The 27410-nt window shown below is 56.6% G+C and overlaps 4 protein-coding genes across 12 annotated transcripts in view; 1 reads left to right on the forward strand and 3 right to left on the reverse strand.

Moving 5' to 3' along the window:
- Positions 1-16332, forward strand: part of PC (pyruvate carboxylase) — a 98249-nt gene extending 81917 nt beyond the window's left edge. For all 5 annotated transcript variants that reach the window (XM_055314967.1, XM_055314968.1, XM_055314970.1 and 2 more), the window contains 12 exons: positions 1484-1666; positions 11494-11638; positions 11990-12079; positions 12167-12388; positions 12867-13023; positions 13516-13756; positions 13888-14137; positions 14344-14588; positions 14667-14846; positions 14923-15171; positions 15470-15610; positions 15696-16332. In XM_055314967.1, the coding sequence (XP_055170942.1) occupies positions 1484-1666; positions 11494-11638; positions 11990-12079; positions 12167-12388; positions 12867-13023; positions 13516-13756; positions 13888-14137; positions 14344-14588; positions 14667-14846; positions 14923-15171; positions 15470-15610; positions 15696-15944 (2352 nt within the window). In that variant the 3' untranslated portion in view covers positions 15945-16332. The remainder of the gene's footprint in view (positions 1-1483; positions 1667-11493; positions 11639-11989; positions 12080-12166; positions 12389-12866; positions 13024-13515; positions 13757-13887; positions 14138-14343; positions 14589-14666; positions 14847-14922; positions 15172-15469; positions 15611-15695) is intronic.
- Positions 4974-11430, reverse strand: LRFN4 (leucine rich repeat and fibronectin type III domain containing 4). Of its 2 annotated transcripts, XM_055314972.1 has the most exons (3): positions 7878-11430; positions 6083-7441; positions 4974-5535 (listed from the first exon to the last, which is right to left on the reverse strand). In XM_055314972.1, the coding sequence occupies exons 2-3, from the start codon at positions 7429-7431 to the stop codon at positions 4974-4976; spliced, it is 1911 nt and encodes a 636-aa protein (XP_055170947.1). In that variant the 5' UTR covers positions 7432-7441; positions 7878-11430. The 2 variants fall into 2 exon arrangements, with proteins under 2 accessions (XP_055170947.1, XP_055170946.1); XM_055314971.1 differs by lacking the exon at positions 7878-11430 and having other exon boundaries at positions 6083-7762.
- A 1742-nt stretch (positions 16333-18074) lies between the features above and the next one.
- On the reverse strand, positions 18075-21186 carry RCE1 (Ras converting CAAX endopeptidase 1). 4 transcript variants are annotated; one of them, XM_055314975.1, is made up of 8 exons: positions 21001-21186; positions 20763-20865; positions 20586-20669; positions 20244-20322; positions 19552-19719; positions 19355-19426; positions 19022-19127; positions 18075-18740 (listed from the first exon to the last, which is right to left on the reverse strand). In XM_055314975.1, the coding sequence occupies exons 1-8, from the start codon at positions 21183-21185 to the stop codon at positions 18386-18388; spliced, it is 1152 nt and encodes a 383-aa protein (XP_055170950.1). In that variant the 5' UTR covers position 21186; the 3' UTR covers positions 18075-18385. The 4 variants fall into 4 exon arrangements, with proteins under 4 accessions (XP_055170950.1, XP_055170949.1, XP_055170952.1 ...); XM_055314977.1 differs by having other exon boundaries at positions 18368-18740; positions 19022-19084; XM_055314974.1 differs by having other exon boundaries at positions 20763-21186.
- A 140-nt stretch (positions 21187-21326) lies between these two features.
- CUNH11orf80 (chromosome unknown C11orf80 homolog) overlaps positions 21327-27410 on the reverse strand; it is a 97178-nt gene continuing 91094 nt past the window's right edge. The window contains exons 14-15 of the mRNA XM_055314973.1: positions 25914-25986; positions 21327-21752 (exon numbers count right to left, since the gene is read on the reverse strand). Of these exons, the coding sequence (XP_055170948.1) occupies positions 21409-21752; positions 25914-25986 (417 nt within the window). The 3' untranslated portion in view covers positions 21327-21408. The remainder of the gene's footprint in view (positions 21753-25913; positions 25987-27410) is intronic.

Genomic DNA, 27410 nt, shown 5'->3' on the forward strand with positions numbered 1-27410 from the left:
GTGCGAGAGCTCAGGTTCTGGTCCAGGGAGAAGCCCAGGATGATTTTGAGACAAATACTGGGCTTCTGAGAAACAAGTGATGTGGGAAGGGAAAGGGAATATCTGGATTCTGAAAGTTGCAGAATTCTGGGAGTCCTGAGACAGCTGCCACTGGAATTCCATTTCTGGAACAATTCAAGTCCATAGGTGGGGGCAAGTGCTAAGGCTGGAGTGCTGTCTAGTGGGCCGGCCCCTGACTTCTCTGCCCTCAGCGGGGAAGGGGCAGCCCTGCAACGTGCCACTGCCTTCCTGCCCTCCACTTCCAAGGCCTGGCTCCTCTGAGCCTGGTTTACCACAGAATATTTTTAGCTGACAGTTCCTGCTCACAGCTGAGTGTTCACCCTTAAATATTTTATTAAGTTCCTTTTTATCGAACACACGCCTGTGTCCCTTAAAAGCAGAAACATGGTGCAGTGGGTGTCCAAGCCCCTTGGGCTGTCCCTCCCACTCCCCATCCTCCTACCTCACTGGTGCCTCACAGGGGTCCCCCGGCGCCAGGTGAAGGCTCTCCCTGCAGGAACTCACCCCTGTTCTCGTCACAGATGTTCATGTGTGTACCAGTTACCCCAGACATCCTAAACCCCTGTCCCCCCAGGACCCTGTCTCTGTCTAGCCTTGGACTTGGAACCCCCCCTTCACCCCCCGAATCTGCCTCTGGGACCTGTCCTCTTCTGCCCTGCTTCCCTCTCTCGCATGCGAGTATGCACCTGTTCTCCCGAGAACTCTGCATCCAGCCCCTCTTGCCATTCTCAGCTTTTCCTCTGCCTCTCCTCCCTCTCCCTTCCATTCTCCCCTTTAGAAGGAGGGGAAGTGAGGGGACACTGAGGCCTTCCTCATCATTTCACTGTATATGTTAAAACAAAACCCCTCAGCTTGCCTTCCCTCCTTGGCCTGCTCATGCCCTGCAGTGTCCCTGTCACTAATCTGAATTTGTACGTTTGTCTACGGCCTTGCCCAGCAGGCTGGGAGCCCCCTGTGGACAGGGACTCTCTTTTAGCTGCTCACCCTGGTGCCCACAAATGCTGTGGGATGAATGAATTTGAAAGGCAAGAGGGTTAGGCAGGAAGGCGGGTGGGAGGTTGGGGGCTTTGGCTCCTGCCTGCCCGGGGCCCCTGTCTGTGCTCTGCTGAGCTCTGTGTCAGCCCTGAGCTCTGGGCGTATAGCCCTGGGACTGGGAAGAGCAGGGCCTCCCCTGTTCCCCCTCTTGCCTCTTCCCCTGCCAGCTCTCAGGGAGAAGGAAGCAGTTACTGGCACTCAGAGCATGCAGTACACCCCTGGCTTTGTTGGCGAAAACTAGACAGAACTTCACAAGCCAGAGTTGGTGCACCTGTGCTAGGAACGGCCCCCTGCCACATCCGCCCTTGTCCAGCCTGGGGTGGGGGTGGGGCATATCTTGACTCCTGCTTAAGACCCAGTTCCTGACCCTGCTCACCTGTGCCCACAGGTGTTCCGGAGCGGAGAGGGCATGGGCATCCGCCTGGATAATGCATCTGCCTTCCAAGGAGCTGTCATCTCCCCGCACTATGACTCCCTGCTCGTCAAAGTCATTGCTCATGGCAAAGACCACCCCACGGCTGCCACCAAGATGAGCAGAGCCCTTGCGGAGTTCCGAGTCCGAGGTGTAAAGGTGAGAGAGGCTGTATGCTTTGCCTGCTTTCTAGTCGCTCACAGTCCCACTCAGTTCTGTCCCTCTGCTGCACAGGGACTCTCCCAACCGCTCTGCCTCTGCTGGTGCCAGGCCCCTCAGCCTCCTGGGAGTAGGCCTTGGCATCAGATGCTCAGGGGACCCTTGGCCAGAGACAGGAGACTTGTTCCGGGGAGCCCCACACTCCTTCTTGCCCTTCTTAGGTGAGATCACATGGAGTCTGTGTTCAATCCACATATTATAGGCCTCCTTCTGGAAATTCTGATCCCGCATGTTGGGGTAGAGACCCCAGTTTTGAACAAGCTCTCAGGAATTCTGAGTCCCAGGAAAACCCTGGGTGAGAGCACAAGCCTGTGTGGATGAGGTCACTGGGCATAAAATGAGACCCTTGTCTGCCCTCACAGCTCCCATTCCCTGGCCTGGCACCAGCATCATGTTGGTGCTTCTGGGACAGCGAGGAAGGGAGGCTGCAGCTGGGAGGCCTGAGCAAGGGCAGAGTGGGGCACATCGCCCACCCTCAGGGCGTTCCTAGCCCAGCTGTCAGCTGTCAGCCCCTCGGTGCCCCCTCTAGCTAAAGATGAAGCCACAGCCACATACTGCCTTGGCCTTGAGGGCCAGCCCTGCCTCCATATATGTGGGCATCCCCTGGGCAGATGCTGTCAGCAGACACTCTGCAGCACAAGAGCAGGAAGGAGGGCTCTGCCCTCAGTGGACTGTGCCACCCGGCCCAACCATGGGGGTGGTTTCTGGGCAGACCAGCCCTCAGCCTCTCCTGGGAGTGCCCAAAGGATGGCGCCCAATACAGAGGATGCCCTCTCTGGCCTGCCCTGCACAGAGGCGCAGGGTGTGTGTGCTGAGGTGCTGGCTGATGTCCCCCTTGTGTCACCTTCTCCTTTCGGCTGCCTCCAGTCCTGCCTGGGGTCCAGGCTCAGCTGGTGAGGTCAGGGCATATGGGCAGTACTGTCCTCTCACCTGCTGGTCTGGCTATGTGGTGTGTCCTGGCAGGAGCCCTGGTAGGTGCAGAAGCCTCTCGAAGCACGTGGTGTGGAAGGAGGGAGGAAGCGTACCTGTGGGGTCAGGGCTTGGTCAGCCGTCTCTCCTTAGGCCCTTGGCCCACCTTAGAGGGAATGGCTGTTCCCTGGGTGTTGGGGCATCTCTGTGCACTTCTGTGGGAAGCCTCGGGGCTCCTGGTCTGGGGGCTATTCTCTGCACAAGTACAGAGACGTGTTGTGGCGTCATGTGTTCAACGTGCTGCTCTCTGAGGGGCCTTGGGTTTCCCCACATGGTGTCTTAGGGGTGCTTTGGGGGCCGAGTGGCCAGTATGCACCATGGCCCTGCCTGCCTGCCTTTGTGGCTCTTGTTCTTACTGGTAAGCCCGGCTGGCCCTTGTGCTTGTGCCCCTGGGCCCCTGGGCCTTTCACCTGCCCTACAGCTGGCAGGCTCCTGCACACCTAGTGTCTGAGAGCCCTGAGGGCGGAGAAGGGAGACCAGAGTCCTGTGGCTCACAAGGAGGAAGCCTTGAGACACATGTTTCTGGTTCCTTGGGGCACCAGAGTCCTCCCCAAATGTGCACCCTGACTAGGCCGCTGGCTCCTGCCACCTCTAGAGCCTCCTGCACCCAGCACCTTGCACCTTCTCATCTTACACACCACGGGCCCTCCCTCCCCTCTGCCCTGTGCCACCTCTGCCTTAACCCTACAGCCCCTTAGAGGGCCCACACTCTCCTGCTATTCTGTTTAGGACCTCGTTTCATTTAATTAAACCAGGATCTCTCTTGAGCCACACCCAGGTATGTGTTCTGGGGCTGGGAGGGCAAGCGCACATATGTCAACACCGTGCAAACCCACAAGTGTGTGAGCTTGGCTAGCACACGTGTGCACACACACACTTGTTGTTCCAGTTTTCCTCGGGGCTGCCCATTAGAACCCTGGTGGGCCTCAGAGAAATGTCCATGCGCCCCTTGGCACATGTACTGTGGCTGCCACAACCTGGACACCATTATAGGATGTGGGGTGCCTCAGTGGGGCCCAGGCACCTGCATGTTCTTAAAGCATCTGGGTGCATCTAGCCCAGTGGAGAGCCACACATCTGCAAGTATTTGTGTCTGGAGCATGGATTTCCTTCAGCTGACACTTGGAGCTATGATTGTTCAAAGGCTGGCAGAGCCTGTGCCCAGGGCCAGAGGCTGGCAGGGGTCTTGGGTCGAGAGGAGGCAGAGCAGGGCATGCCCACTCCCCCCAAACTCCAGCTCCTCTGGGTGGGGAACAGAAGCAGGGCAATGGCTCTGTGGGTGTGGGCACCCCCTTCCTAGTGTTTACCCCTCCAGTGTCCAGCAGGGGTTTGACTCAGTCTTTCAAGATAAGCACAGAGCAAAGCCACAGGATGGGGAGTGGAGGGCATCAGTGGAGCAGCTGGGAGCTCAGGGCCTCTAGCACTGATGAACCTTCCAGAAGGTCTTGGGCTGATAGGGCAGTGGGATTCCAAGCGTATTCCAATCCCTCCAGGATAACATTTTACAAATCCAGAAGATGCCCTGAGAGATGGTGAAAGAGGTTGTCCCTGATGGAAGCCATGGGGGCCTTCCTACTGAGTTAAAAAGACTGTTACCAGACAAGGTCCCTTTTGCCCTGAAGGGCTGTGCCACATCCCTGTGCCCCTGTTGCCACTCTGTGCACCATGACATCCATGCCTCCATGAGGATGTCACATCCCCTCCATGTCCTGCCAGGAAGGGGTGTTCTCTTCCCTCAGACATAGGCCCAGGGCCCAGAGGCTCAGTCACAGCCCTTCCCCTTCTCTAGGTGCTGGTCCAGCTCACCTGGGACAGGAGGTACCAGCCCCAAGCACTTGGCCATTAGACAGATGAGGATGAGGGCACACACCCCAGGCTGTTTGGGCCACCTCTGTGGGGCTAGCAGCCCCAGGCCTGACCCTGTCCTGTGTGCCTCTACTGGCCCACGCGTTCCCCTCCACTCTCAGGGAGCCTAGCAGGATGAGACAGGCTAGCACTGAGGTGTACCCAACAATTTTATTATAAAGAAAAACAAGACTTCTGCTTGGTGGCTGCAGCCCCTGCCTTGGTGGCTGTGAGCACCTGTTGGAAGAACACGGGTCTGGAGGCCAGAACCAGGGATAGGGCCCCCTGTCCTGCCAAGTACAAAGGGAGCCTGAGGTACCAAGGGTAAAATCAGGAGAGATTCCCAGGCAGCGCTGACCCACCAGGCCCCGCAGCTGCCCACCCCATGCCCTCTGCCCCTTCCCCAGCCAACCCTGGGCTGACTCCCTTCCCATCACACCACACTCTCCTCCAGCTGCTCCATGCTGCCCCCCACCCCCCGGCACCCAGCCCCGAGCAGCCCCCCATGCACGGAGTGGCTCCTCCGGGCCCAGGCCCCTCCAAGGCGCCTGGCATAACCGTAGCACCCGCTGGCGTCTCCCAGGTCCAGGGAGCAGCTGCGTTGGGGCCGAGGTGGTGGGCTCCGTGGCGGGTGGGCCTTGGGCGTGGGGCTGGGGCCTCCATTGGTCTGGGATTGGACGTGGCTGAGCTTGAGGGGGAGGCGGCCATTCCCGGCCCCCCGGCCCCGAACCAGCAAGGCCACAGTGAAGACCAGTAAGGCAGCCACCAGCACACCCCCCACGGCCACGGTCAGGGTCCCGCCCAGCACATGGGCCTGCAGGGCGTGGCACAGGGGTGCAGCCGGTAGCGTGGAGAAGTGGGCACAGCCCAGCAGCCTCGTGGCTGTGAGGTCGGAAGGTCCAGCGGCAGGTGACAGGGCCAGCAGGCAGAGGTCATAGTCGGCACCAGGGACTAGGTGCTTCAGCAGGAAGTGGTGGCTGGAGGCTGGGACGATCCTGTGGGCAAGGGTGGGTGATCAGAGCCTGGGTCCAGGCTCTGGCCCCAGCTCACACCCCTTCACTGCACACCTCCCACCTTCACTGCATGCTCCCAGGTCCAGCTCAGATCACTCCTCTCCCCTAGGACCACATGGGCCTTGTCTGTTTACTCAAGAAGGCAGAGAAGCCAAGACAGGCATGCATGTGTGCAGCTGGGGACAGTGCAAGGGGACAGGCAGGCATATGTGTTGATGCACAAGCCCAGGGCAAGCCAGGGAGGTGGTGGAGAGTCACGTTGTCAGAGCCAGAAAGAACACACGTATGTGTGGCCCAGGCTGGTGTGCTTAAATGCAGAGACCAGATGCCAGGAAGCCAGTTCTTGCTTAGCCACACCAAGAGACTTCATGGGGCACTTCCCACCTCTCCCTGGTGCCTGCCCCTCCCCTCTCCCTGCAGGCAGCTCAGAAGCTGAGGAGGGGTGAATGGAGGTGGCTGAGTCCGGGAGGGGTGAGGAGGGGCAGCTGGGAGTGAAGCAGGGGCTGCAGGCTGCAAAGTGCATCCTCACCGGTAGATGAGGGTCTCGTCCTCGCTGCTGTTATACTGGATTTGGAACATCCACACAGGGTCTGCTGGCCGCCCCGGCCCCCAGCTCACAAGCCCTGAGGTGGCAGTCACCTCCGTCACCTGCACAGCCGGCTCAGACTCGAGTGTCCCCTCGCCCTCAGCAGCGGTGCGGGCTGAGGCAGCAATGTCCGAGGGCCCAGGGCGGCCCCCCTCAGTGCTGCCATTCCCACCATGGGGCAGGGCCAGCACTCGTAGCTCTACGTGGGCTGTGGCCTCACCAGCAGGGTTGGTGGCAATGCACGTGTAGCCCCCTGCGTCCCCAGAGCCTGTCACCCCAATCTCCAGGGTCCCGTTGGGGAAAGCCCGGGCTCGAGAGGAGTTGCCAACCAGCCGGTCATCGGGGCCAACCCAGTGCATGGTGGGCGCAGGGTCGCCAAGGGCCCGGCACCGCAGCGTGGCCCGCTGGCCCTCCAGCACCCAGAGGCGCTGTGTGTGGCGGGCAATGAGGGGAGGCTCACAGGAGAACTCGCCCTCGGGCACTGCCCAGAAGTAGCGGCCAGCCAGGCCTGGAGGGGAGGCGCACGTCTCTAGGTCGTCAGGCCGGGCCAGCCGCCGCAGCCACAGCAGCTCGCAGTTGCAGTGCAGGGGGTTCCCGCTGAAGCTCAGCACCAGGGGGGCAGGCGAGGCCTCTGCGTCGCGCCCCCGGGAAAAGAGCGGGTCGGGTGCCAGCGTGGCCAGGCGGTTGGAGGTGAGGTCAAGACGGGAGAGCTGGCCGAGCTGTGCAAAGGCACCCGGGGGCAGTGCATCGATGAGGTTGTGGTCCAGGTTGAGGGTGTGCAGGGCAGGCATGGCACCGATTCCGGCCCAGGGAACCTGCCGCAGGTTGTTGTAGGACAAGTCCAGGTCCTCTAGGCTGTCCAGGAAGTCATCGAAGGCCCCAGGTGAGATGCGGCCCAGCTGGTTGCCACTGAGGATGAGGTGCTGCAGGTTGACAGGGCCCCGTAGGCTGCCGGCACCCAGCTCCACCAGCCTGTTGCCATCCAGGTGCAGGGAGCGCAGGCTTTCCAGGTCCCCAAAAGCGCGGGCCCCGATGCGGGTGATGGCGTTTCGGGACAGCGTCAGGTCCACCAACCCTGTCATGTTTCGAAAGTCTGGTGGCCCCAAGGCCTGGATGAAGTTGTCAGCCAGCCGCAACTCCACTGTGCGCCGGTCCACGTTGGGTGGCACAAACAGCAGGCCTCGGTGGGCACAGAGGGTGCTGAGCGATTCGGAAAGGTTCTGGCAGACACAGGGCAGGGGGCAGGCGGCCGCTCCACTGGCCAGCAGCAGCAGCAGGAGTGGCGGGGCCATGGTGAGTGCCCTGTAGGGAAGGGCCAGGGCCCCAGGCACAGGTGGGGCTGGGACAGGTGTTGGCTGTGCCCGTGGCCCAGTCCCAAGGGCCAGCTTCCAGAGTCTGGACCACGTGGGGGTCAGGGTCAGAGGCCCGAGGGGCCCCCCAGGGCTGAAAGAAGGTCGGGGCCTGCAGGGCCAGGCCCCCCCCCCCAGAGTAAAGGTCACATTTCCCAAGCCGGTAGGGGTGTCCTGGCTCTGGGGATGGGGTGCAGCATGAGGCAGGAAGCGGAGGTGGACACTAGAGCAGGGAGGGTCCCGGAACTTCCTTTCTCTGGCGTCTCCAGGAACCGCCAGCCCCCTCCCTCCGCGCCATCCCCTCCCCCGCCGGGGAAGGCGCCCCCCCAAGCCCCTCCCGTCGCCCCTCCCTGGCCATCCACCGCTGCTGTGCCCCGCGGCCCCCTCACCTGGTGTCTGTAGCTCAGGGGGCGCGGGCCGGCCTCCCCGCGGGCCTGGCCAGCCCCCGCCGACTCCAGGCCGCTCTCCCGCGGGGGCGAGGCCAGGGGCTGACCGGCCGCCCGCCGCGCGCCCTCCTGCCCATGGCGCTCGGGCCCGCGGCCCCGGCTCACTCGGTTCCCGGCACCTTTTCCCGGCGGCTCGCGGCGGCGGTGGCGGCGACAGGCAGGCGGGTGCGCGCCGGCGAGCACGCGCTCCGCGGACACGCACGTGGAGGGCGGACAGGGAGGGGCGCACGGGGATCCACCCGGGCCGGCTGGCTCCCGAGGTCACGGGGACACGCGGCCACTGCAGCGCCCACGGGTAGCTCCTGGTCACGCCCGAGGCCCGGGCCGGCGCGGGCCCGCCGCGCAGTCCCCCGGCGCTGCCGCAGCGCACTCACCCTGGCACAGGCGCGCGCGCCCCCGGCCACCCTGGCGCCCCGGCATCCTGCACCGCACGGGCGCCCGCCGCCGCCGCGCGAACCGTCACTCTGCAGACAGCCAGACAAAGCGCCAGCTCGCGGGCCCCTTCACCATCTCCCAGAGACGGGAGCCTGTGTCACATGTCGCTGGGCACCCTCCCCAGCACACCCGCACATGCCCACACACCCACAAGTCCCCGCACCCACAGACAGGGCCGGGCGCAAACCCGCACTGTTGTTGGGACCCTCACAGACACACGCTGAAGGTCATAACCGTTCTGCATCACCGAGTCACGTGGAGGGTCCCCAACAGGCAAGGGGTCTGGGGTGGGGGTGAGGGGCTGGGGCGACGCCCCCGGCAGGCCTGCTGCGGGGTGGGGCAGAGAGGGCTCGGCCTCCCGGCTGGCGCCGTGCCCCGCCCCTCCCTTCCCTTCCCGGGCTCCCTGCCCCGCCCGGTGCGCTCGGGAGCCAACCGGTCTCTGCCTCCGGCCGGATTGGTCTGCGCGGCGCCGTTTCCCAGCAGGCCGGCGGTGGCACGCTGTTTGAAGCTGTGCGTCAGTGGTCCTCGCCGAGCCGGCAGCCCCTCCCTCCCCCTTCTGCCCCGGTCGGGCCATTTCTCTGGGAGAGCGGCCCAGGGTGAGCTCGTCTGGGCTGCGAGAAAGGGCTCCCGGTGGGGGTTGAGATCCCCGCTTCCCCCCTGCCTCCGGTCGTCGGGGCTTGGGTGGGCGCGCTGAGTGCTCGGACCCAGGTTGCGCCCTTCGGCCGTTGGGAAACGGGAAGTCACCACTTTCTCCAAGTATCTTCTAGTCCTTAGGCCACCTGGACACCCCCGACTCCCGTCCCTTTCTCTTCCTTTCAGACATGATTCCTAGGGGCCGGGTAGGCCAGCCCCCTGGGAAACATGGAATTCTGATTCTGCCTGGTAGAGTAGGTAACCTTGGGCAAGTTATTTAACCACTGAAACACTACCCATCTTGGCCAAGGAGTATTAATTGCATATACACTTACCTCCTAGGGCCGAGAGTAGAGATGTGGCCCGTGAGGGGCGCAGCCACCTGTCAGCTGAAAGCTGTTCTTAACTGTTGCCACCCCCTGGGCCTCAGCTGTTGGATTTGTAAAATGAAGGCACTGAATTCCAGCCCAGGTCCACTCTGGTGCTCAGTAGCATGGGCTATCTTTGTTCCTCATTTCACCTTCCAGATGTTTCATTCTAAACATACAAATCTACTAGCATCCTTCACAAGGGGCTCTGTGCTGGGAGTTAGGGTACTTGAGGAACCAGATGGGCCTGGTTCCTGCTGGCATCCAGCTCACAGTACATAAGGACCACCCATCCCCCACAGAGTTACAAAGGGGGAGGGGGGCCTACAAATGGGAAATGTAGGGTGGAAGAGGGGAGGCCTCTGAGAATGCCTCTTATCCCTGTGCCGTCCCAGGTTCTTTAGATGGCTTAATTGAGTTTATCTCTTCAGATGCCATGCTTTGGTCCAGTTGAAATGTATCCATCTCTTTTTTAGGAGGGGCAGCCACTAGTTTCAGGGACAGATAGGCATATCTGTCACACCAGTGGCATGAGGCAATGTTGGCTGGGTCTGCAATGACTGTGGGGGAGACAACCTTCCCATCTGGGCCTCCAGGTGACAGGAACCCAAGGTGGGGGGGGCAGGTAGAATTTCTGAGTAGCGGCAGGGCTCCTCAGCCCATGCAGGGCCTGGAGTACCTGTTGAAGTTGCCAACAGAGGTCATAAATGGGTGACATGGAGGTGCCTTATCTGAAGTGACAGCCATGTGCTCACAGGCACATTGCATGCTGGAATCCCACCCACGTGGCCTGGCAGTCACGGGACATCTCTGTGTGCCGGCTTCCAGGCCCCCATGTGGCCTCTAGGTTGGACTTGGCCCACTCCAGCTTCATGCTGTCATCCAATAAGTTAATGAGCAGAAATGAGGGATCTTGTGTACAAAACGGGAAGATACAGATACCCAAGGCAGCACAATGCTCCCAGGGCTCCCAAGTGTAGGAAGAAGGCAGACATGCAAAAGCTGAGGCCTAGGGAGGCACTTTCCAACAGCTGACCCCACAGAAGCCTACTAAAAAGGGGGAGGTACAGATGAAGGCCTTCAAGTTCAGACTGCCAGGAAGAGCTTCCCAGGCAGGCACAAAGGAGTGGAGGCATGAGAACACAAGGCAACTTTGGCAAGGCTGGAGGTGGCCATGACTTGGAAGTGTGGCAGAAGGCATGACCTGGAAACGGGTCATAGAGTCTAGAGATGGCCATGGTAGAGCCATCTGGCTTGACCAGTGACACAGGAGTGGGTATTGGGGGCAATGGAGTGTAGGTTTGGGTAACTGGATGGACAGTGAGGCACTCAGTAGAAGGCAGAGGAGGACTGGGTGAAGGAAGCGGACTTTGGACTTGACGGGGTGGGTGAGGGCCACACAAGGAGAGGTGTCCAGGAGGCATTTCTCCTTTAGGGTCTTGGCTCTGAAGCTGGAAGCCCAGGATGAGGCCACCCAGGGAGAATGTGCTGTGTGAGGAGGAGGCCCAGTGACAGCTCTGAGAACTCCATCCTGCAGGGGTTAAAGGAGCCCCCAGTGGGGACTGGGGAGGAGAGCAAGAGGTCTTGGAAGCCCAGGGTGAGAAGGTCTAGGTGGGAGCTATTAGCAAGTGAAGGGTGGGAAAGAGCCCACAGGAGATAGTCACAAGGAGGGATCTTAGCAAGGGTACCAAAGTGTGGCTGTGGGGAGTGGAGGGGTTGCAGGAAAGGGGGTTGCTAAAGGTAGGGGACATCTGTCAAGAAGCATGGCTGGGAAGGTGAGCATAGCTACTTTGTCATGGTGCTATGGGAAAGGCCTGACCAAGTTTCTAGGTTGTGTGAAGGGGAGGTGCTTATTTCCAGATCCCTTAGGAAGGAGGAGCTGATTCGGCACATGCTCTGGAGTGAGCAAGAGGGAGGAAGTGGATTCAGCCCCCTAACAACTTACAGGACTCTGCCAGAATAGGGGGTGGGTGAGGAGGTTATCCCACAGGGAGGCCTCAGACCTCAGCCTAGTATCCTGGGGAACGTGGGGGAGCTATGCTGGCCCACGCTGGCCCCTTCAGCCTCTTCTCTCCCCATCCCTGCTACATCATGACACCCTCCCACCCACCTCTATCCTGCAGACCAACATCCCCTTCCTGCAGAATGTGCTCAACAACCAGCAGTTCCTGGCAGGCACCGTGGACACCCAGTTCATCGATGAGAACCCGGAGCTTTTCCAGCTGCGGCCTGCACAGAACCGGGCTCAGAAGCTGCTGCACTACCTCGGTCTGGCCCCCAGACTGCCCTGCTCTCCCCTCCTGGCCCCTGTCTAGAAGAGCTTCCTAGCACCCACTGTCCCTGCCCTCGTTTTGGTCCTGCACCCCACCACCTCTGCTTCACTCTCCCACCTTGCCCACCTTCCTTGCTCCTGATCTTAGAGGTGCCCCCTCTGCCCACACAGCCCTCAGTAGGTTCCCACTGCCTGGACCCAGGAGGCCCTGGCTTTGGAGAGGACAGGGGCCAGCTGGAGGAGTGGGGATCCTGGAGGAACCCCTTATCCTCAGGCCCATCTACTGTCATTCCTGCCCTCAGACACTCCCCAGCCTGTCCTGACCCCACTACCCACTCTCTTTCTAGGTCATGTCATGGTGAATGGACCAACCACCCCAATCCCTGTCAAGGCCAGCCCCAGCCCCACGGACCCTGTTGTCCCTGCGGTGCCCATAGGTAGGTGCGATTCCTTCTGCCAACTTGGAGACGCAAAGAGGAGGTTGTTGCCTGAAGGATGAGTGCTGATGCCCAGTTCTGCCCTAGGCCCACCCCCAGCTGGTTTCAGAGACATCCTGCTGCGGGAGGGGCCTGAGGGCTTTGCTCGAGCTGTGAGGAACCACCAGGGGCTGCTGCTGATGGACACAACCTTCAGGGATGCCCACCAGTCGCTGCTGGCCACTCGTGTGCGAACCCATGATCTCAAAAAGATTGCCCCCTACGTTGCCCACAACTTCAGCAAGCTCTTCAGCATAGAGAACTGGGGAGGTAGGCTGGAAGAGGGCGGGAATGTGGGACAGCACCTGAAAGGCACTGGGTATCCAGTGTGGCCACTGGCCACTCCAGAAGCTGGAGATGTTAACATCGAGGAAACCAGTGAGAAGTGAACAAGGCATGGTGTTCATTTGTTCAGCAATGACTGGTGCCCACTCTGGGCAGGCCTGGTGCTGGGCATGAAGTTGCAGAGCTGAGACCCTGGTATGCTCAAGGTCAGAGAGCAGCCACCAGCCTGTTACTTACAGCACAGAGACTTGGTGGCAGGTGAAAGGGGGCACAGAGGTCACTGATCCTGAGCTACCCTGAGTGAGCAGCAAAGGGAAGTCTTCAAGGATTGGGATAGGACTGTGAGAGATCTTGAATATGTACAGGATGGTTCGAGGGCTGGAGGCTTAGGCTGCAGAGCTGCAGGGTGTGGTGGAGTCCCAGGGAAGCGAGGGCTGACCTGGACTTCTCGGTCCCTGTGCAGGAGCCACGTTTGATGTTGCCATGCGCTTTCTGTACGAGTGCCCCTGGCGGCGACTGCAGGAGCTCCGGGAGCTCATCCCCAACATCCCGTTTCAGATGCTGCTGCGGGGGGCCAATGCTGTGGGCTACACCAACTACCCTGACAATGTGGTGTTCAAGTGAGCCTGGGGTCGGGTGGGCACTGTACTGCGTGGTCGGGTGCTGGGCCACAGTGAGATGGCCTGTGGTCCCCATGGAGGGCTTGACATCAAGCCTCCTAGCTGTACCCAGAAAGGGCGGCTATCTGGAAATTTCATGGAGTGCAGAATCATAGAAGAACTGGAAGGACTTCTAGCTCACGGGGGCAGTGGAGACCTCAGGACTCCTTTGTTCAGTGCTCCTTTTCCCTCAGACTGCCACTCTTGCAGACTCCCCAGCTGATTTTTCTGACCCGGGCCGACTAACTACACTGTACGTGACTAGGGCAGGGCAGCTCTGCTGGATGCCCAATGCCTCTAGGGGGGCTCTGCCCAGCCAGGTTGCCCCAGAGAAGGCCTTTTCCACCTTGGGGTGCCAAACCCCCTGCCAGGCCAGAGCCAGAGAGGGATGTGCAGGAGGGAGTGGGATGGGGTTGACCCTTATCGGAAGGGTGCGCTCTCCTACCCACTCAGGTTCTGTGAGGTAGCCAAGGAGAATGGCATGGACGTCTTCCGGGTTTTTGACTCCCTCAACTACATGCCAAATCTGCTACTGGGCATGGAGGCTGCAGGCAATGCTGGTGGCGTGGTGGAGGCTGCCATCTCCTACACTGGTGACGTGGCCGACCCCAACCGCACCAAATACTCACTGCAGTACTACATGGGCTTGGCGGAAGAGCTGGTGCAAGCTGGCACCCATATCCTGTGTATCAAGGTGCCTGGACCTTCCCCTCATCCTGGGATTCCCCCTTGCCCCTTACTCATCTCTCCTTCCCACCCCACCCCCAGCCTGTCTCTCCATCACACCCCCTCCTTACCAGCCTTTTTCTTTCCTTCTTGCCCCAGGACATGGCAGGGCTGCTAAAGCCTACAGCCTGCACCATGCTGGTCAGCTCCCTCAGGGACCGGTTCCCCGACCTTCCACTGCACATCCACACCCATGACACATCAGGGGCAGGTGTGGCAGCTATGTTGGCCTGTGCCCAGGCTGGGGCTGATGTGGTAGATGTGGCATCTGACTCCATGTCCGGGATGACTTCACAGCCCAGCATGGGGGCCCTGGTGGCCTGCACCCGAGGGACTCCCCTGGACACAGGTAAGAACAGCGGGAGTCCATAGCCACTTCCCTCACAGCTGTGGACCTTATTAGTTCTAGTAGAGTCTGGCCTATGCTTGAATCCAGATGAGCTTTCCTGACTTTGTCTTCTATCACCCACATCCAAGATGGGACCTAAGCTGGCTCTGGGGTCCTGGGAGGAGGAACACCTGGGAACTTAGCATATTCTCCTGGCCTCCCTGCAGGGGTGCCCCTGGAACGTGTGTTTGACTACAGTGAGTACTGGGAGGGGGCCCGGGGATTGTATGCGGCCTTTGACTGCACGGCCACCATGAAGTCTGGCAATTCGGACGTGTATGAGAACGAGATCCCAGGGGGCCAGTACACCAATCTGCACTTCCAGGCACACAGCATGGGGCTTGGCTCCAAGTTCAAGGAAGTCAAGAAGGCCTATGTGGAGGCCAACCAGATGCTGGGCGATCTCATCAAGGTGAGCCCAGTGCCCTTATCCCTGCCTCTGGGCCTCCATAAGATGCCAAGCATCCCAACCTGGGGCTTTTCTTCTCAGGTGACCCCGTCCTCCAAGATCGTGGGGGACCTGGCCCAGTTCATGGTACAGAATGGGCTGAGCCGGGCAGAGGCTGAAGCCCAGGCAGAAGAATTGTCCTTCCCCCGTTCCGTGGTGGAGTTCCTGCAGGGCTACATTGGCATTCCCCACGGGGGGTTCCCTGAGCCCCTTCGCTCTAAGGTAGGAAGGCCCAGCACAGCCTGAGGGTGGAGACTGGGTGCAGGCATCAGGCCTGACCCTCTGCTTTGCTCCCCAGGTGCTAAAGGACCTGCCAAGGGTAGAAGGGCGGCCTGGAGCCTCCCTCCCCCCACTGGATCTGCAGCTGCTGGAGAAGGAGCTGACTGAACGGCATGGGGAGGAGGTGACCCCAGAAGATGTGCTCTCAGCAGCCATATATCCAGACGTCTTTGCCCACTTCAAGGACTTCACAGCTACCTTTGGCCCCCTGGATAGCCTCAATACCCGCCTCTTCCTGCAGGGACCCAAAATTGCAGAGGAGTTTGAGGTGAGTGGCTCTGGCCCCTATCTACACTCCCCCCCCCCCCCCAGCCCTACCCCTGCATCCCTAAGGACACTAGCACAGCTAGAGCTCCAGGCTTTGGCTTGGCTGTCACCTTGCCTCACAAGCTGTCGGTGCCCAAAAAACCCTTGAGAGATGAGGAGGCTAGGCCTTCACAAGTGAAGAGCTGAGATCCAGGGTTGAGGGACTTGCCTGGGACTGGGTTGGGGGGCTGCTCTACCCAGACTTGGTGTGTTTTATTGCCCCTGACCCCTGGCTCTGAGTTTCCGTGCCCTCCTTGCAGGTGGAGCTGGAGCGGGGCAAGACACTGCACATCAAGGCTCTGGCCATAAGTGACCTGAACCGGGCTGGCCAGAGGCAGGTCTTCTTTGAGCTCAATGGACAGCTGCGGTCCATTCTGGTCAAGGACACTCAGGCCATGAAGGTACAGCCCCTCCTAGGGCCAGCCAGGTGGTGGGGACAGGTAGGGCCGATGCCTCATGTCTCTCCCCCTCTTGTCTTGTCTACAGGAAATGCACTTCCACCCCAAGGCCCTGAAGGATGTGAAGGGCCAGATTGGGGCACCCATGCCTGGGAAGGTGATAGACATTAAGGTGGCAGCTGGGGCCAAGGTGGCCAAGGGCCAGCCCCTCTGTGTGCTCAGTGCCATGAAGATGGAGACTGTGGTGACTTCACCCATGGAGGGCACTGTCCGCAAGGTCCACGTAACCACAGACATGACACTGGAGGGCGATGACCTCATCCTGGAGATTGAGTGATCTTGCCCCAGATTGGCAGCCTGGCCATCCCCACCCCAAGCCTTCAATAGACACTGTGCTGCCAGGGCAGGCCCAGGCCAGCCCATGCCTGAGAGCAGAAAGGCTTAGCCCTGGAGCTCCTGTCCTCAGCTGCTTGTGGCAGGAGAAACACTGCCTGCTGTGGCACATTCCTTTCCTCCAGCCATTTGTCTTTCCCTGCTGGACAGCTGCTCACATAGTCATCTCTTGCCAAACAAGATTCCTCTCCTTGTTGGAGACTGCAGGTGATGGTGTGTAGGTGGGCCTAAGACCCAGGGGAGCAGGTTTAGGGGTGCTACCTCGTAGGGGGAGATCTAGGCTCCAAGTCCTGAGAACTTCGCTCAATAAAACTGGCTTCCCCTGCCCTCTATGCTGGGTCCTGTGCAGTACCCCAACCCCCCACCCTGCTCCACTCAGCAGAGGGGCAGGGCTGCCTACTGGGACTCCCCATAGCAAGGGCAGGTTAGTTTTATCTAACTCCTTGGAGAGTAGGAGAATAGTGGCCTTGGTTTCAGCCACTACAGAGTGCCTATGGTATACACACCCTAACAGAATTAGTTAGCTGTACTGAGAGCTTCGGCTGTTATAAGCATTTAACACCATTAACTCAAGGCATCAGTCATCCATTTTATGGACAGAGAAATGGAGTCCTAGGAAGGTTAAATAACTTGTCCAGGACCCCACAGCTAGTAAGAGGCAGAGCATTCATATTCAAGCTGTCAGTGGAGTTGCTTCCCAACCATACTGCTGTACTTCCTAAAACCAGGGAAAACCTACCACCCCATTAGTTCAGGACTGGATGCAAACAGGCACCAACATCTAGGAGGTGGGCAAAACCCTTGGATGTGGGAACCTGTGGGTGAGGATTTTAGTAGGAGGTTAGGAGCACTGGATTGAGTCTCCAGATCTAATCCTGCCCATTCCTATTCCTAAGCCTTAGGGAGAATCCCTCACCTGCAGGACAGCAACCCTGCGTGCATCACTGCACTGCTGCCCACCCCCAAACTCCACAGGGAAGGTGAAAAAGGGGTGCTGGGTAATTCCTGAGCAGGAGCATGAAGAAGAGGTAGAGCACAATCTCCAGGGGACCAGGCAGGCAGTTCACCCCAGCACCCTGCCAGCACAGTGCTCTTTGCGGGTGGTTTTGGGCTTTCTCCCCTTTGGACTTCAAGATCCCAAAGGTACACTCTAAAACAGGCCCATGCTCACCCCCTCTACCTCCCCAGATGCTACACAGGTGGAAGACAAGAAAGCTCTCCATAGCAAGGTAGGTGTGTGACTATCATGATGACCTTTTAGATCCAGGTGCATGTAGTGTAGTCACAGCCAAATTGGGGGTACCCTGGGGAGCGACTGCACTTCCATTTCCTTTCAACCACCAGCCTCAGGGGATGGGACTAGGGACAGCCTCTTTCAGTTTAGAGTGGGAACTGAGAGTATAATATTCTTTTAAAAAAGTTAAGACCCAGGGGCAGGGTAATAAAAATATGGAAACCATTCTAAAATCAAGAGGAAGGAACTAGAGAGTTCTAAGAAAGAACCCTGAGTTCCAGTGCTGCTCAGCAGGGTCCTTGCTACTCTCAGGGCTGCAGCCTTTGCTCTGAGCTCCTCTAGGGACCAGACTAGCAGCACAGTGGCAGAGGTCCAAGCAGAAAAGCTTCTACTCCCAGGTGACTCTGAGCTGGTTCCTTTACCATTTTGAATGTTTATTCTTGCTTGTGCAACCTGAGGCTGGTAGACTTTGGGGAGGTCCTGGTGGAGGCCCCACAGTCAACCCTCTACCCCTTGGAGGCTGGAGGTTCCATCACTGGGGTCCGGGCCTAGGTTTCATTCCCTGACTCTGGTAGCCAAGACACAGGTGCTAGGTTGTGCTGAGCTCACACCTGGCACCTGCAGTCCCAGGCCCACCTGTGCCAGGAGTTGGGGTGTGGCTAAGAGAGGAGAAAGCTACAGACCCAAGGCAGCCAGAGGACCCCATCCTATCCTTTACTTCAGGGAACTATGTCTACCAAGTTGAACTTCCCAGAGGGTAGTGTACAAGGTAGCCAAGACAGGTGGCAGGCACACTCACAACACCCCAAGTAGATCGATTCCCAAAGGTCCAAGGCCATGTTACCCAAGTTAAATCTCTTTAATATCTCAATACAAAGTCCTGATGCAAAAAGACAATGAGAAAACCCTGGGAAGTTGGGGGGAGGGATTTTGTAAATTCCACCCCCGAGCAGCTTTTCAGAGGCAGAAGGGGGCAGAGGAGCTCAGAAAAGCAGCAGTCCAAAGTGAGGAAGGGAGTGCACGGCTCCTAGGACCTGCCCCTTGTCCCCTGCCAGCTGCTCCTCAACCTCCTTTGGAGAAGGGCTGCACCCTTTGGATATCTGCTCCTTTCTCTTGGTCCCTGGGATTCAACTAGCTCTGGCTTCAATCCCCTACAAAAATTCCTGAGATCTCGGGGACCCCAGCCAGCTCCTCCCCTCTGCAGTACCCCTTGATGGGGAGGGGCTGGGGAGCCCGTGAGAGTTCATAGGAGCATGTACAGGAGCATGGGTCAGGAGCACAAGGGAGCCTCTGAGTCCCCTGCTCGCTCCAAAAGCACACAAAGGGGAAGGCTGCCGTAGAGTTTGGGGTCCGTGAGGGGCTGGAGCAGAAGCAGGAAGAGTCCCACACCCAGAGCATAGCCTGCCAGCAGGGGCCGTCTCTGCGGATGCTCCAGGGCCGCACATACAGCAGGAAAGCCCATGTAATTGCAGAAGGAGTGGCAAAGAACTGGCCCAATCAGGTGTCCTAGGGAGGGGAGACAGAGCAGCTCATGGAGCATCCCCACCACCTCCCAGGGCTAATCACCCATATCCCTGAAATAGATCAAGGACTACCCACACACACCATATGGCCCCTGCTCCCTTCCATCTCTCAGACCTCACCAGACCGAAAGCCCTGGCTCTGTCTCAAAGACCAAAGTAGAAGAAACTTGTCACTCCTATAACAAACACAGCATTCCCATTCTCCCACCCTCTCCTGTGGACCCCTGAGCCCCCAGGGGGACCCGTGAGAGACTGAGGACCAACCTGTGCGGATGAAGAGGAAAGCAGTGTAGGCACCGAAGACAGCTGTGTAGGAGAACTGGAACGCTGGAGACGGGGAGGCCTCGAGTGACCACACCTGTATGCTCTTCTGCCCCAACACTGCACACCCATCAGCCAGAGACATCCCCTTCCCCCTGAGGGCAGTGGCTGCCTGCCCCAGCACCTATGGCTGTCCTCTACACCCCAACTCCCACGGCCAGGGGCCCTTCCGGTACTAGAGCCCTCTGTCCCCAAGTCTTCCTCCAGAATGGCTATTGGGGACACCCTTACACACCCCAACCCAGGACTGCCCCAAGCAAGCTTTCTAGGACTCACCTGCAGACAAGAAGATGCTCCCCACACTGCTCTGGCGGAAACGAAGCTGTTCAAAAATGTGGTGAAAATGGGCTGCGAGAAAGGCAAGAACCATGTCACATTTTTCATGCCTACTTTATAGGCCACGCCCTTGCTCCAAACCCCATTTTTCGCTCATGCTGGGAACATCTCAAAAGGACCACGTTAGACAAACTCACCAACTCCAAAGAAGAGTGGGCAGGTGAACACGGCAGGGCCCAGGCCCGTGCATGGTGCTAACATGGGCAGCATGCAGGCCCGGAATACCAGTTCCTCTGTCAGGGGTGCGATCACTTGGTTCCGCAGCCAACGCATGTCTGTGAGGCAGCGGGCCCAGGAGCGAGGGGCTGAAGGTTTGGGGATTCAGGACCAAGAATTAGTGACTAGCTATTGAACAAAAAGATCCTAGAGTCTCCAAGGGTCCCTCTCCCACAATCTTTCCTTAGCCAAACTAAGATTAGGCATCAATGCTCCTGAGAACAGATAAGAGTCAAGCTTTGTTATCACACAAAGCGTAAAACAATGTTTTAAGAGGGCTGAAAGGAAAAGTATTAGTAGCTAAGGCAGGATATTCTGGTAGTAAATTCTGGAAACGTCAAAATCATAATTCAAGACCAGCTCTGGTTTGAAGAAGCCAAATATTAAAAGAGAAAGCAACTTTCATCAGTCCACACAAAGTACTGCTGGGGATTCCTAGGGGCCTGTCAAAGCAACTCTTACAGGCTGTCTGCTACATGCTCCCATCTTACTGATAAGGAAACGAAGAGTAACTCATACATCTCAAATCTAAGTCTCACCATGAGCCCACTTATTCTCTTGCTCCACTGTGCTGGGCAGCCTGTGCCTTTCTCCCTAAGCCCTAAGGACTCACCTAAGACAACCTTCAAGCCATCTGCCAGGTCACATGGACAATCCATAGAGAGCTGCATTAGTGGGCCCAGGAAAAGGATCTGGGAATAGAAAAACAAGCGATCAAAGGAAAGGCTTAAGCCAAAATCCACTACCCTTGCCCAGCAAAAGCCTCATGAGATTTCAAGCTTCCTGTTCTCAGCGAAGATCTCCCACCCATGTATAACCAACAGCCAAGGACCATCTCACAATTTCTGTTGCCCATCAGTCAAAAGATAGGCACAATGAGGATTAAAAAAAAAAAAAAAAAAAGGCCATGGACAGAAACCATGCTAATAAGGAGAAAAATAAAACGAGCACTCACCATGGTCAGCAGCAAGGGCAGCAGTGCTGCTGGGAAAATGCCCTCCAGCCTGAAGCCCATCAGGGTGAGCAGGGATGTGCCTGGCTGAGCCACAGGAAAGGAGGCATCAGTCTTGCTCTCTTCTAAAAGACCCCTGAGATCCTCCCCCTCTTGCCCTCTGCCCCGCCTCCTTCGCACCTGGATGCCTGTGAGTTCTCTCCAAAGTAGCACGCAGAGGGGCGAGAGACTGGACACCACCAAGACGCTAGTGAAGCGCCGCTTGATAACGGCAGGGTGGTCCCTACGGAGGGAGCAGTAAGTTCTGGGGGCCCCACAGACTCTGGACAGCGCGGCCCCGCCCCCAGTCCGCCCAAGCTCCGCCCACAGCCCCGCCTCGCGGAGGCGCGGGTTCTGGCCGCGCGCGCAGCCCCCGCACCTGGGCAGCTCGCTCTTCCAGACGTAGAGGCTGCCCACGTAGGAGCAGGCGAGGCTGAGACAGGAGAACACTGACACCCAGCAGCACAGCCCAGGGCCTGGACCGCCCAGGGCCGCCGACTCGGGTTGCCGCTCCGGCCGCGATACCGACAGCAGGCGCAGCCCATCCCCGCCCAGCGCCGCCATCGCGCCCGGACCCGCGGCGCGCACCAATGACGCGTCCCGCCGCCGCTCGACCCGTGCCCTGCCGGACGCGCGAGTGACGTCATCGGGCAGCGCGGGCACCCAGCCCCCGCCCTCGCCCCCAACACTGAAACAGAAGCGGCGCACGCAGAGCTGGTTTATTGAACAACAGACAGCACGCGGCCCCTACAGCCGCCCGGCAGGTGTGGAAGCGCCGGGAGGGCACTTAGGGCCCAGGGCCGGGGCTCAGCCACTCGGACAGATTGGAGACCTCCTGCAGCCAGAGCGAGTCCTGCGGGAGGAAAGGGAGCCCGGGATGAGGACCCGTCGACAGCGGCTGTTTCTTCCCTCCCCTGCGCGGCCCTCGCCCGGTTACCTCCAGGCCGCCCCCGGGACTCTCCCTGCTCCCGCCAGAAGTCGGGGAGGCCCCTGCCCCTGTGGGCTCCGTGCGGCACGCGGCGGCCTCTGACTGCCTCGAGGCCTTGGCAGAGGGGAAGGTCCGCGTCTCCTTCATGCCCCGCCGCAGGCTGCCCCTTTTGAGTGTCTTGTTTTCCACTTGCCCGCCGGTCCCTAGACGAAAACAAGCCCACTTACCTTGCGCCCGCGACCCTGTGCTAGAAAGACACCAAGGGCAGGAGAGAGGGAGGAGCTGGTCCCTTAGCCCTCCCACCTCAAATTCCTTTCAAACAGGTCTGTCGGAATCAAAACCTGGCAGCTCTAGGAATTAAGGCTGAGACTGCAGAATCGTTTCAGTTTTACTTGGGGCTCGCATCCACTCAATTCATCTGCATACAGATTCCTCGTGGAGTCTGCACTAACCAGCTCCTCCCTGCCACGCTCTGACCTCCTTGCCTGAAAGCCAGCATCACCTCTCCCTTCGTAGCTCACAGTGCCTTGAGCAATGCCCAGTGGCATTCTCCCTACTATTAACTGATGCACGTGTGCAAATTTAAAGTGAGTTAGGATCCATAGATTCTTTTTGAGCAGGTCCTGGGAATGTAGCTCAATGAGGTGTTCCCTGGGTGAAGCTAGCAAATGCCAAGAGGGATGCAGAAGTGTGTATGAAGCCCAGGGATAGAACATAGAATAAAGCTGCTAACCATTCCTAGAGGTGAAGGTTTCCCCGAGGAGAAGTCAGAGCTGTTTTGTTTTGTTTTTTTAAGATACATTTATTTACGATAGAGAGAGGCAGACACAGGAGGAGGGAGAAACAGGCTCCATGCAGGGAGCCCGACGTGGGACTCGATCCCAGGCCTCCAGGATCACACCCCAGGCTGCAGGCGGCGCTAAACTGCTGCGCCACAGGGGCTGCCCTCAGAGCTGGGTTTTAAAGGAAGAGAAATAGGCCAGACCAACAAGGGAAAGGAAGGGAATTCCAGGCAGAAAGAGGCAAATACCCAAAGGCATTAATTAATATCCTGCATAAAATGCAAAATGGGGGGGAGGGCTCCCTAGGAGATGAATCTGAAGGGCTAGTAGGAATCAGAAGACTAAGAAAAGGATTTTTATCTGTAAGAAACTGAAGAATTTTAATAAGCACTGGAGATTTTAATTTTCTATTTTAGAGTGACTATTATGTCAAAGGTGTAGCTTAGCGTCAAATTAGAAATAGGAAGACCTTGGGATGCCTAGGTGGTACAATCGACTGAGCATCCGACTCTTGGTTTCAGCTCAGTTCTTAATCTGAGTCATGAGATCAAGCCTCACATGGGGCTCTGTGCTCAGTTTGGAGTCTGCTTAAGACTCTCTGCCTCACCTTCTGCTCCTCCCCACTACGTGTTTGGGCATATGCAGGCACATGCTCTTCTACTCTCTTGCTCTCTCAAATCAGAAAGAAAGAGGAAGGGGGGGGGGAGAGAAAGAAAAATAAAGGAGAGAAAAAGGGAGAAAGGGGAGAGAGCAAAAAAAAGAGGGAAAGAGAGAGGAGAGAAAGAAAAAGGAAAGAAAAGGAGAAAAAGAAGAAGAGAGAGAAGGAGAAAGAAAAAGAAAGGAGAGACAAAAAAAAAGAAAGTCCTCAAAACCTCAGGAGAGTGAAGGCAGCAGGAATGGACACAGGCACCCCTAGGGGTCAACTGAGGCCAAATCAACAGGCCTTGGTGCGAGACTAGGTGTAATACATGAGAATGAGTGGCATCTTGAATCAATCTCATTTTAGATGTGAAAAACTGGATGGGAAGTGGTGCTATTAATCCTGACTGAGGTACCAGTGGGACCTCCACATGAAGCTGCCTAGTAAGCAGATTTATCTCCCACCTGGCACTCAAGAGAGGCCTGGGCTGTTCATGCCAACTGGAAAGTCTTGAGCCCAGAGCAAGGTTCAATGCCTGGGATAGAAGAGAGCAGCTAGGGAAGGAGTGCTATACAAGCACTGCTGAGGGGTGGCCAAAGGAAGCTAGTTGAAAGATCAGAGGGGAGAATGAGGTGAGTCACAGTCTTACAGTGCTGAATGAATTCTATAAATAGTTCAGGCACAGTAAAAATAAATATACAATTTGGTACTTAGGAAGTCTTCCCAAAAGAGACCTTGCAGTGCAGAGGCCACAGAGAAAGCAAGTGTCTGGGTTGGAATTAGAAGTTGGGGGGCACCTGGGTGGCTCAGTCGGTTAAGCCTTCAGCTCAAGTCATGATCCCAGAGTCATGAGATCAAGTCCTGCATTGAGCTCCCTGCTCAGCAGGGTGCCTGCTTCTTCCTCTCTTTCTGCCCCTCCTCCACCTCATGCTCTCTCTCACTTGTATGCTTCTCAAATAAATTTTTTTAAAAGAAGAATTAGAGAATGGGAGGAAAAAAGGAGAGGAAACAGCTTGTTTTGAGAACCATGGCTGAGATGTGATGGAGAGAAAGAGAAGTAGTTCAAGATCATGGGATATTTCCTCTTTAAGTAACAAGGGATTGCCCTGCTGAGGGGACAGAACTCGGAAGAGAAACTAAAGGTGCAGAAATGGTGGTGATGCAAGTAGGTCCTGAGAAAGCAGTAGGGCTAATGCCACGCGGACACAGTTTGGGCACGAAGTCAGTAGGCAGAGTCTGGGTAGATATTTTAAAGAATGGAGTAGCCGCTGACAAGAAGGCGAGGAAGATGATGTAAAGGACTGATGGCTAAAGGCTCCTGAGTGAACAGACCATGGATGCATGGTGGCATCATCTAACTTATTTTCTTTAGCAGAACTGTGGGGACATGGGACATAGAATTGATGGTGACTAGAGCTGCAGCTTTGTAAAGCAGAGCAGCTCAAGCAGTCTTCCAGTGGTTCTACCAGATTATAAATGCCTAGGTTTTAAGGCTTATATTGTACATAGAGACAGCATATGAAATTATTTTCCTGCAAAGCAACCTCTGAGCCTGGTGGTCTCTTGTGAAAGGGGGGCACTGTCACAGTGGTCACTGTGGACAAGTTTAGCATCCCCTCCCCTGGGTCCACAGCAGGTGATGGATAAAATACGAAGTTCTTCCTTTTAAAAAAGTATTTTTTTATACTCTTTGCTGCATAAATACTGAATTGTATGTGGTATACATCCATTCTTTTAAATCTCCAAATCTCTATTTATAAAAATAGATTCTTTGCTTTATACAAGCCTTCACTGCAGAGTTCTTTTCAGTATCAACAGCCCCTACCACATTTAAAACAGGTTCAACTGACAGAATGATTCAGGAACACCTCTTAGGCCTAGTCTGGACAACATGCAGCATGTTGTAGTTGTGACCCTGGAAAGAGGAATTTTACCAACAAAGTATGGGTGCTAGAATCAGTCCCCAAATTCCCTCAAGTCCACGTAGTTTTGACAATGCATCCCTAGTAGTCTTGGCTGTGTGAAGACAGATTGGAGCTAGGCCACGTGGGTTTGAACTCTGGCTCTCCACTTACTCCCTGCGTGACCTCCAGTAATTTTACTGACAATAGTTTCCTTACCTATAAAATAAGAATAGTAACACTACCTCATAGGATTGTTTTGAGAATTAAGAGCATTACTCCATTTTAAAAGCTCAGAATCGGGGCACGTTGGTGGCTCAGTTAAGCGTCTGATTCTTGATTTCAGCTCTGGTCATGATCTCAGAGTCATGAGATTGAGCCCCACATTGGGCTTTGTGCTCAGTGGGGAGTCTGCTTAAGTTTCTCTGCCCCACCCCATGTGCTCATGCTCACATTTTCCCTCCAAAATAAATAAATCTTTTTAAAAATCATGAAAACCTTTGAATAGTGCCTGACACCTGGACTCTCAGGCTCAAGCACCAGTGGCTGTGATTATTTCCAGCCATATACACACCTTCTGCCACTGTGTAAGTGTTGGAGGGAGGGTGGAAAGACCAATATAATCACCAACATCACACGCAACAACTCCCTGTAATATACATCAAAGTTGAGGTGGTGCTCTGTGCCCAGGAGTAGCCTCCAGAGCCCCAGAGGAGTAACCAAAATTAGGGAGAGCTGCAGTACCAGCAGTAATGATGGAGAAAAGACACAAAGGAACCAGCTGAATTCAGGGACCCGCCCCTTCATGTGCCACTAGGTTTAACTGCACAAAATTTATGAGTAATTTCTATTTCTATCATACCAGCTTTGGGGAGGGAATGCCCTTCCCCCACCGCTGTCCGAGAACACCCAAAGTGGTGGTGGGAGCCAACTAAATCCCAGGATTCTGCTGTGGAGGAAGGTGTAGCTTGAAAGCTTGAAGTCAACATTTTTTACTTCTGAGTGTTGGTCCTGGATTCACCTGAAAAGCTGAAGCCTTACCTGCAAGTTGCTCAGGGCTGCTGTTTTCATGTGCATCCTCTGTGCTCTGCTCTGCATTTTTCTCTGGGAGTAGCTGTTTTAAAAATCAGAAGTACTACGTGAGTTTTGTAGGAACATGAACAAGCCCCAGTGAGAGAGAGTGCCTGGTAGCTTGTAGAACTCACAGGGCTATCCTCCCTTACCTGGAACTCTACTTCCTCTTGGTTCATGGGAGTTCTCCTACCCCGCCCTAATCAAGGCTTCCTCGTCAGAGCATTTGCAGCTCATCCCAGGCACTTTAGGCATTTCCTTCCTCCTCTGCACTCTGGTCACTTGCTTACCAACTACCCTGCTCCTTTGGCTCTGCAGATGCACTGCCTGCCCTTGTTTATCATTTTTATCTGCCTGTTTTCCACATTATTTCTAAAAAAAAGTGTGTGTGTGTGTGTGTGTGTGTGTGTGTGTAGAGAGAACTCCCAAGTGGGGTTGGTGGGGGGCAGAACCTCAAGCCGACTTCATACCCAGTGTGGAGCCTGATGCAGGTCTTGATCCCAGGACCCTGAGATCATGACCTGAGCTGAAATAAAGAGTCAAATACGTAGGGACGCTTGGGTGCTCAGCGGTTTAGCGCTGCCTTTGGCTCAGGGTGTGATCCTGAAGTCCCGGGATTGAGTCCCATGTCGGGCTCCCTGCATAGAGCCTGCTTCTCCCTCTGCCTGTGTCTCTGTCTCTCATGAATAAATAAAATCTTTTTAAAAAGGGATCCCTGGGGATCCCTGGGTGGCGCAGCGGTTTGGTGCCTGCCTTTGGCCCAGGGCGCGATCCTGGAGACCTGGGATCGAATCCCACGTCGGGCTCCCGGTGCATAGAGCCTGCTTCTCCCTCTGCCTATGTCTCTGCCTCTCTCTCTCTGACTATCATAAAAAAAAAAATAAGGGGATCCCTGGGTGGCGCAGTGGTTTGGCGCCTGCCTTTGGCCCAGGGCGCGATCCTGGAGACCCGGGATTGAATCCCACGTCAGGCTCCCGGTGCATGAAGCCTGCTTCTCCCTCTGCCTATGTCTCTGCCTCTCTCTCTCTCTCTGTGTGTGTGTGACTATCATAAATAAATAAAAATTTTAAAAAAAGTCAAACACTTAACTGACAGAGCCACCCAGGCACCCTATTTTCCATACTTTAAATTCCTTGAAGGGTAAGGTTCACTGTGCCTGTATCCCTTTACAGCTAGCATAGTGTCTTGCATAGGTAAGTACTCAAACTATAACAGACTGAAGTCAAACCTGGGAAACCACAGGGTACATTTTGTGGTCCTCTGTTGCCTTTCAAAGCCTTGCCACTCTTGGTTCAATTTGGACAGAGAAACAAAATTTCTTACTAAGATCAGAACCCAATTCTAGCTTCTTGTTTTTCAAGAACACAAGTACATAAAAATAGACATCCTCTTCATCAAAATTATAAACTTTTGTGCTTCAAAGGGCACTATAAAGAAATTCAACCCCCAGGAATGGGAGAAAATATT

This window comes from Nyctereutes procyonoides, unplaced genomic scaffold (assembly GCF_905146905.1).
Source record: "Nyctereutes procyonoides isolate TBG_1078 unplaced genomic scaffold, NYPRO_anot_genome, whole genome shotgun sequence".
NCBI classification, from domain to species: domain Eukaryota; kingdom Metazoa; phylum Chordata; class Mammalia; order Carnivora; family Canidae; genus Nyctereutes; species Nyctereutes procyonoides.